This window comes from Spea bombifrons, chromosome 2 (genome assembly GCF_027358695.1).
Source record: "Spea bombifrons isolate aSpeBom1 chromosome 2, aSpeBom1.2.pri, whole genome shotgun sequence".
Classification (NCBI taxonomy): domain Eukaryota; kingdom Metazoa; phylum Chordata; class Amphibia; order Anura; family Pelobatidae; genus Spea; species Spea bombifrons.
This window is the reverse complement of record NC_071088.1, coordinates 56,523,441-56,532,783: the sequence shown is the minus strand read 5'-3', so window position 1 is coordinate 56,532,783 and position 9,343 is coordinate 56,523,441. Positions and strand designations below refer to the sequence as shown.

Below are 9,343 nucleotides of genomic sequence, written 5' to 3'. Positions count from 1 at the left end.
TAGAGACACACTTGCGAGGTCCGATAGCGACAACAGCTATTTTACTTGATTAGATAAAAAAACAAACTAGGAATGTTTTCTGAGTGGAAAAACATTACCTTAAATTTCCATTGTACCCCTACTCATTCAAATAACGGTTTACAATATGCTTCATACATAAACTACTCCAAGTTTTGTTCATTTTTATTTTCACATATAAAAAGAAGCATTGAGAAAATCACATCCACCTATCAGCATCAACAACCGGAACACTTAATCTTCCCGTCAAACATTGCTCCAGCATGTGATCTTTGACGCTTCCGCTGCAGTCTGTAAACCAATCGGCATGGATGGTGTGCGCATGCGCAGTGTATGCCGGTAGCTGTAGGCCTTGTTCTCTATACTTGCTGTGTAATCGGCAGCTTCGTTTTTTAAGTCCGGTGTAAGATCGTTCACTCGTACCGTTAGCAACATGTTTCTAACGCGTTCAGAGTATGACAGGTAAGTGTACGTTTTTTATGGAAATAAGTAGTTGGGACGCTGAGTCATGAGTGGGAATTTCAGTGACAGTGGCATGTAGTTTTAATGTTATTCACGGTCTGTATCAAACTTTCGCTTCGGTGGCCATGGATGGGCAAGTGTTTTGTAATATACACGTAACCGGGCTACTAAACTGAGTCCATGCAGGCGTTTGCTGGTCCATTTACATTGGGATCTATTCACACACACTCTTTCTATTACAGTTGGTTGCATTCTTAAAATTTGATAGTGTATAAGGAATGGACAGACAGTATTTGGGACTTAGGTGTCCGTATAACGATGGGGAGAGGAAGCTTTATGCAAACCGTGGGGGGTGGCATGTGCCGTTTTCGAGGGAGGCATATGCAGGGTGGCGTGTGCCATTATGCAAAGGATGGTTTGTGTCACTTCTCTGAGGGAAGGCACATGTGGCTGTAGTAGTGTGAAACACTGGTCAGGTGTCAGAGTAAATCATGCTATGCTGAAGGGCAGGTGTAATAATGAATAATGAGATAAATATCATGTTCAACTTGTTTATTTTATTTATTTTTTTGTTTCTTTTTCCTTAGAGGAGTCAACACATTCTCTCCAGAGGGGAGACTCTTCCAAGTAGAATATGCTATAGAGGCCATAAAGGTAGTAATGACACTTTAATTGTCCCTGCTCTCTTGTTCTAGATTATCTAATTTTATTTGTCCTCCGGTTGGAATAGAAAGCGAAAGTGATCTTATCTGTCCTCTGTCCCAAGATGTCTAGGGTTGTTGGTTCCCTTGTGCAGAGGAAATTGACTTCACATATTGGTTCAGACTGATATGTAGGTGGAGATTTTTCCTCTGCAATGACACATCTGCGCACAGATTTTGTCTGTTCTTGATTAGCATCTCATAAACTTTTTGTGCGAGTTAAAATTAAATCTAGTCAGTCCGATTCTTGTTACGCTAATTATTGTTTCAAATGGAAATGCAATGACTGCATGACTAGGTCTGCTTTTATGTATTTTTGTTTTTTAATGTACTGATATACACAAAGTTATACATTTGTGTAGTTTTTATTTTCTTCTTCTTAAACTAAAAGGTGTCGGAAATGGGATATATTTTGGGAAAAAGGGGATTCCAGGTGCCGACACACCTTCGTCTAGGGGTTAATAGCTTAAATCCACATAGCTCGAATAATCACAGGAAAATGCTTCTTTGATAGGAAAATGGAGGGTTTAATGCTGCGATGAAGCCTATGAAGGCTAACACACACAGGGTTACATTGGGAATGAAGTTGTGACTGCAAGAATGATGGAAAGATTGTAACTAACTGCAGCAAGGATGGAAAGATTGTGTCAAAACTAAGGACATACAGGGAGTTCTTATAGGGTGGGATCAAAGGTACACCCCATTAACATTCCTATTGGTTAACAATATCAAAAGACAATACTATCACACAACATACAATTTACAATTCTATGGATAAACTAATCAAAAGACAATACATACAATCCTATGGATACAATATCAAAAGACAATACTAACACTATCACACATTTACAAACAGACCGTACAGACAATGTAATACATGAATTACAGCTGCCCTTTTATGTGGGCTTCGGGGGGCTACATTTGCACTTAAATAATTCTCCTCCTGTCCTTTCTGTGAGGATGTAAATTCAACTGGCCAAATGTTGTTTAGTCAGGTCAGATCACTTTAACTACTTTTACACCCATAATGACTGGAATTTATATTTTTAATATTATGTTATAATGCTCCTGTGGTGTCTGCATGCTACCTCCACAAAAGGTAATTTAGATTTTTTAGTATCCAGGTGCCTTGTACAAAAACATTTGACAGCAGATAAGAAACATTCATCCTATCTAGTGTGCCTGCTTTGAAGTCTGAAACCTTAATCAGGTCTTCTTTTTGTCCTAGATTCATAAAAGCCCTATGCCTATCCTGTGCATGCATTTATAAATCCTTATAAATGTATTAGCCTCTACTACCTCTTTCCTGAGATCCAGTTATATAATGCGTTTTTATATATAACACAAACCCTTAAAGGTATTTTTGATTATAGGCAAACTTTTTAAAAGAGAACACACCAGGGTCAGCTATCATGTCACTACTTCTAGGTGCCTCTCATATTTCTCAACCAACATTGGCTTGAGGAGTAGACTGCTGAGATTAATGAAAGTTGTAGTTAAAATTCACAGATGGGAAGCTACATGCTGGCTACTTGTGTACTTAAAATATTGTTTGTATATTCCAAGGCTACGTGAAACTACAGACACAATTCATCAACATCTTTAGTTCATTAAAGTAAGGTTCTCAACAAATTGCACTTAATAGCAATGTAGCCAAACCACAATATCTCAACAGATATATCCAAGTCTTTGCTGTGGGTTGAACTTTGTGATGTACTCTTGGAGTTAGGGGAGTGTTTGCTACTACTACTACTGATAATAAAATATTATTATTAAGTAGACCCACCTTTCCCATGATCGCCTTTCTTACTTGTTTTCTTGTTTTTCAGTGTTGTATGTACAGCATTATTTAAATAAAATTAACTTGAATGAATAATAAACATGCTTAAATTGTATTTCTGCATTATTTCAGCTTGGCTCAACAGCCATTGGCATTCAGACATCAGAGGGTGTATGTCTTGCAGTTGAAAAGAGAATTACATCACCACTGATGGAGCCCAGCAGCATTGAGAAGATTGTAGAAATAGATGCTCACATAGGTTAGTTGCCATCATGCCAGATGATTAAACATCTGCCTTTTCCAGCTAGAATAGTCATTTACAACATTATAAATGTGTATATAATATATTAGGGCTGCAACTAACAATTATTTTCATAATTGATTAGTTAGCTGATTATTTTTTTGATCGGATAAAAAAAAATATTTTTTTCATGTATTTAAAATAATTTAACAAACAGCAGAATAAAAAAGAACTGAGAAAAATTATTTATTGTTTTATAGCGCCATCAAATTCCGTAGCGCTGTACAATGGGTAGACAGGACATAACAAGTAGTATGTAACGTAACATGACTAACAGAGACAGCAGGTGAGGAGGGCCCTGCTTACAGTCTATAGGGATTTAGGGTGTATTGCATAAAAAGTGCTGCTGTTAGGGATGGATCAGCCACACTAGTGAAAGTATTGCAGGAATGGGACTAGGAAAGGTGAGCTAAAGGAATATGGGAGGGTGTTAATGTGCTATGTTGTAAGTGTCCTTAAAGAAGTGGGTGTTGAGGGATTTTCTGAAGGATAGGCTGGGGGAGAGCATTCCAGAGGATAGGAGCAGCCCTTGAGAAATCTTGTAAGTGTGCGTGAGAGCTAGAAATTAAAGGAGGGGATAGAAGGAGATCATTGGAAGAGCGGAGAGAACGGTTAGGAGTGTATTTAGATGAGTGAGGAGATGTAGGGAGGGGAACCACTGTGAAGGGCTTTGAAAGTAAGAGTGAGGATTTTTAAATGAATCATGAATCGCACAGGCAGCCAGTGAAGAGACTGACAGAGGGGAGAAACGTTAGTAAAGCGATGTGAGAGGAAGATAAGTCTGGCAGCAGCATTCATGGTGGATTGTAGAGGGGTGAGACGGTTAAGAGGGAGACCAGCTAAGATAGAGTTACAGTAATCAAGACTGGGAATAATCAGGGCATGGCCGTAGTGGCATGCTGTGTTAGGAAGGGATGGATGCGGGCAATGTAGATGGAGACGACAGTTTTTAGAGACAGATTTAATATGGGGTGTGAATGAAAGGTCGGAGTCAAGGGTGACACCAAGACAGCATGCACGAGTAGACGGGGAGATGATAGCACCATTAACATTGAGGGAGATTGATGGGGGAATCTTTGGAGGGAGGGAAGATGAGGAGTTCAGTTCTGGAGAGGTTAAGTTTCAAGAAACGTGCAGAGCTCCAGGTAGAGACAGATGCAAGGCAGTTAGTTACATGATCTAAGACAGAGGGAGAGAGATCAGGGGAGGATAGATAGATCTGGGTGTCATCAGCATACAGGTGGTATTGAAAGCCAAAGGATTAGATCAATTTGCCAAGGGAGGAAGTGTAAAGAGAGAACAGAAGGGGTCCTAAAACTGAGTCTTGGGGTACCCCAACTGAGAGAGGCAGGGGAGGGGAAGTGTTACTGGAGACAGAGATGCACGTTTGAGCCCGGGCTTGCCGCGCTGCCCCCCAGATATGCCGCACAGCCCCCCGCAGATATGCCACTGTGCCCCCCCCCCCTGGATATGCGTTATAACCCCCTATATGCCACTGTGATCTTGATCAGACTTCTGCTTAATTTTTATCTGACATAAATTGGTGGATTAGAAAAAAAAGTCCACCTATCTATGAATGTAATCGTAACTGGAGATTTGCATTTTGGTCATTAGCGTGCTGCAAATAATTTAACAATCATCTCCTTTCTCCTTAGGTTGTGCCATGAGCGGATTAATTGCAGATGCAAAGACTTTAATTGATAAAGCACGAGTGGAGACACAGGTATCAGGAGGGCTATGTGTTTGTTCTCATTTTGCTTTAACTAGGAATTCTTTACTTTATGTATAGTGAAGATGTATGTGACTTGGAAATGCAAAAATTGAGAATTAAAACAAATCCCCTTTATGTCCTGTCCAGAATCATTGGTTTACTTACAATGAAACTATGACTGTGGAGAGTGTCACTCAAGCTGTGTCTAACCTTGCCCTGCAGTTTGGCGAAGAGGATGCCGATCCTGGAGCCATGGTTAGTACATGGCTTGTGTGTTTTGATAAAAACTAGCATGTTTCTAAACCTTTTCTTAATTATTATTATTGTCATTAGTGATTATGAGTACCATTTGAATGCTTGTTAGTATTATACAAAGTAAGATTTGATATGTCATGCATCAACATGTGCTCTAGATACAAACTAGGAGCATATTAGGGCTGCCGCTAACTATTATTTTCATAATCGATTAGTTGGCCGATAATCTTTTTTGATCGGATAAAAAAAAAAATTTTTTACATTTTTTATTTATTTAAAATAATTTAATAAACAAACGGGATGTTAAAAACAAACAGCAGAATAAAAAAACTTTGATAAAAATGTATTTCTTGTTTTTATTTCCCAACCTGCCCCCCCAGTTCTGCACAATTGAACCCAGGCTTGCCACACTTCCTCCCACATATGCCACATACCCCCAGATATGCCACTCGGCCCTCCCCACATATGCCTTATACCCCCTGATATGTCACTCTGCCCTCCCCACATATGCTTTATATGCCTTATACCCCCAGATATGTCACTCGGTCCTCCCCAGATGTGCCTTATACCCCCTGATATGTCACTCCGCCCTCCCCACATATGCTTTATATACCCTATATGCCTTATACCCCCAGATATGTCACTCGGTCCTCCCCAGATGTGCCTTATACCCCCAGATGTGCCTTATACCCCCAGATGTGCCTTATACCCCCAGATATGTCATAGTGCCCTCAGATTCAGACTCATTCACAGCACACTGACACAATACTTTTATAAATAAGTACAGGATTAATCTTCACTGCCCCCAGGATTTAGACCCCCCTTAGTTTTCCCCCTTTACCTCTAACTGCACCTTAAGTTAACCTTATTAACTTAATTAAATTAACCCTAAATCCTCCGCATTAAATTAACCCTTAAGACCCCAATAACCATAACTGCCCCTAAATTAACCCTAAAGACCCCATCAACCATAACTGCCCCTAAATTAACTATTTTCATTATCGATTATTATGGATTTAATCGATTAGTTGTTGCAGCCCTAGAGCATATACATTTCTTTAAAATAAGTGTTTTTTTGTTATTACATTTTATTTTTGGCTATTGCGAGTTCTTGGTGTCTTGAAAAAACACACTGTTTTTAGCACAACCACATTCGTGAGCATTTTCTCATGTTTCAGTCTCGTCCATTTGGAGTGGCTCTGCTGTTTGGAGGAGCGGATGAGAAAGGGCCCCAATTGTAAGTATCGTCTAGGGTACATCACAGGCAAGACATTGTTTCTTGTCTTGCCTGTCAATATAGTCTTATTTAAATATACTTATCTATTATCTACCTAATTTATAGATTCCACATGGATCCCTCTGGAACATTTGTACAGTGTGATGCAAGAGCCATTGGCTCAGCCTCTGAGGGAGCTCAGAGTTCGTTGCAGGAAGTTTATCACAAGGTAAATGGCACGTTTTCATTTTAAAGCTTATGTGCAGCACAGATGTTTTTAGAAAGCCACATGGGTTTGGTAAATGCTGTCAATGTATCGTAACTCACTCTGACTTTCCCCTCACAAAGACCATGACGCTGAAAGAAGCCATTAAGTCTTCCCTCACCATACTAAAGCAAGTGATGGAGGAGAAGCTGAACGCAACAAACATTGAGGTAAATTGTGTTGTGAACTATTTAAATGTATCTTTGTAACAGATATGCTTGTGTAGTTGGTGAAGCTGAAAATAAATACATTAAAGATTAAAAATAACATTTCAAAAACTATTTGCCTTTATTTTTTCACCCCTTAAGGACCAGGCTGTTTTTTATTTTTTGTACCAAGTCTGTTTTGACACTTTTGCAGGGGTTGTGTTTAGATACCATTTTTTGATCATATCCAATTTCCTATAAAAATATAATAAAATATGATGAAAAATTGAGAAAAAAATACCTTTTTTTTCACTTTCGTTGGAAAAATCTTTTACTCATCCAAAGAAGCTAATGAAAAAAACTGCTAAATAGATTCATTTGTCCTGGGTTTAAAAATACCTAATGTTTTTGTTTTTTTTGCTTTTTTCTGTAAGTCATTGGGCAATAATTACAAGTAGTGTTTTCCCCTTTCGAAACTCTTAAAACTCTTTTAAAATGGGCGTCCGCCACCATACAGTGTATGGCGGACTTGATGCCCCAAGAGGGGCCGGACATGGCTCCTGATGCCGATCTTGGTGTTGCTGAATGCCTCAACCTCAAGGCATTTTAGCAACACCTTTTTAAGCGAAGCGAGTGATCGTAGATCACGTTCCAAGCTTGTTTAATGAAATGACGTGCCAGGCACATCATTGGTCGTTACCTGGCCGTTTGTGTCTGACGTGCCATTGGGCGTTACGGGGTTAACAGATTTTGCAAAAATGTTTTCATGCAGCTACATGTTATCTGGTATACTATGTATACACTTGGCATAAACCCTGATCCTCCAGTCATACTGCCTGTGGTAAATTATGGAATGGCTTGACCACCCAGCTGGACAATGACTAATGAAAGTTTGCGAAGGAAAAGACTTCATTAGCATTGCCATAAAGAATAAGTTCAATGTGGTGTTTGAGCAAGGAAAATCTCCCAAAATATCACATGACTGACACAAATGGCACCCCCAGGTCTGCAGATAAAGGACATTTATTGGGATAAAGCCAATGCTAACCTACATTACTGTATTTTATGATCAAGAAAGATTGTTTTAAATCAATAAAGGCTAACCTTTAAAAGATTTTGTTAACTGTATTAATTGTCATAAAGGTTAAAAAAAAACAAAACTTTTTTGATCTAAGGATACTTTTGCTTTTAGAGGGGAAATTATCTTCAGGATATCAGTGGCGCTCAAATTACATAGTGGATAATTTTACAATTTACTCTTTTGTCAAAAAAACAAATCCGGGGTATCCTCATAGATATTGTAGGTTGAATTTACTTAAATGACTTCTATGACAATGTGCCTACGTGAATGAAAACATATTACTCGTGTTTGTGCACCTTTTTACAATTTCTTTCCTTGCTTTACGTGCCTTTTCTAGTTGAGAACATGGAAGCATATTTCTCCCCTAACCTGAGAATGTTGTCTTCTCTGCGGAAGGGGGTGTGGAAATCTTTCCAGGGAGCTATTCTAGTGGGAGGTGGCTATATTTGGGGTATTGCAAAAGCATAGAGTCCTCTTTGACATCCATCACACTCACAGCAGCTGTTCAACCCATCTCCTTCCCTGCTGACTTCCCTTGTTTTCCTCTCACAGCTTGCAACGATAGAGCCTGGGAAGAAGTTTCACATGTACTGCAAGGAGGAGCTGGAGGAGGTGATAAAGGACATCTAAGCATCACGAGTCCTTCGCAGATTGTGACAAGGCCTTGCTGTTCCCCATTTTTTTTTTTAAAAAAATCTCATTGTCTCTGTATATAAATGGAGCTGACCATCACCAGTAATAAACATTTTCTTCAGTTGGAGCCTTTGTTGATAGTGTAGTTGTTTTGAAATGTCATATTTACAACATTTAGATTACTCAAGAGAACATATAAGAGAGTTAACCTACCTAAATATACTGAGTGGCACTAGACTTTAGGGACCTCTAACAGTTGCTCATTGTAACACAAGCAATTTAACCCCTTCAGTCCCTTTAGAGCGTCCTTAAAATGTTGCAAGAAATCAATTAGGTCATACAGCAACTTTGTTGCACTGGCGGGGACATTGCAACTACATTGGAGATCAGGCAGTCTCTTGACAGCCCGCACTATCGTCGTATTTGGCTTTCTGCTGACTGGTCGTGTGTAACTGCACTCACTGCAAACACCAGTACAGACTCATTTAAGGAATGCTTTATTACATGCTCTGGCATTCCATTCTGGTAGGCGTTACTGCTGAGACCCACCGTAAATTCACTTGAGGACAGGAGAGTCTTTCTAGACTCTGCTGGCTAATCGTAATTATTGCAATCGGCAATGCAGGGCTACTGTGATCAGCACAAACAAATGAGGTGGAAGAGAGGGAGAAAAATTGTTTCTGCACTTCCAAAAAATAATGGAGAAAAAAAAAACAAACTAAAATTGATTAAGAGCCCAGTGATGTCGTCATGCTGAAAAAATGTCATGCT

The 9,343-nt window shown here is 39.3% G+C and overlaps 1 protein-coding gene across 1 annotated transcript; it reads left to right on the top strand.

The window, feature by feature from the left end:
* Positions 1-323: 323 nt before the first annotated feature.
* PSMA5 (proteasome 20S subunit alpha 5) lies at positions 324-8,624 on the top strand. Its single transcript, XM_053454324.1, has 9 exons — positions 324-480; positions 1,068-1,134; positions 3,097-3,223; positions 4,921-4,988; positions 5,124-5,231; positions 6,410-6,468; positions 6,574-6,676; positions 6,796-6,882; positions 8,492-8,624. The coding sequence occupies exons 1-9, from the start codon at positions 452-454 to the stop codon at positions 8,567-8,569; spliced, it is 726 nt and encodes a 241-aa protein (XP_053310299.1). The 5' UTR covers positions 324-451; the 3' UTR covers positions 8,570-8,624.
* Positions 8,625-9,343: the final 719 nt, after the last annotated feature.

What these genes read in the sequence shown, in the direction of transcription:
- PSMA5 (XM_053454324.1), top strand. Translation starts at nt 452, where the DNA reads ATGTTTCTAACGCGTTCAGAGTATGACAG. An exon ending in ACGCGTTCAGAGTATGACAG is followed by an intron (nt 481 to 1,067) that starts GTAAGTGTACGT and finishes CTTTTTCCTTAG; the next exon opens with AGGAGTCAACACATTCTCTC. An exon ending in AAGCACGAGTGGAGACACAG is followed by an intron (nt 4,989 to 5,123) that starts GTATCAGGAGGG and finishes TGTCCTGTCCAG; the next exon opens with AATCATTGGTTTACTTACAA.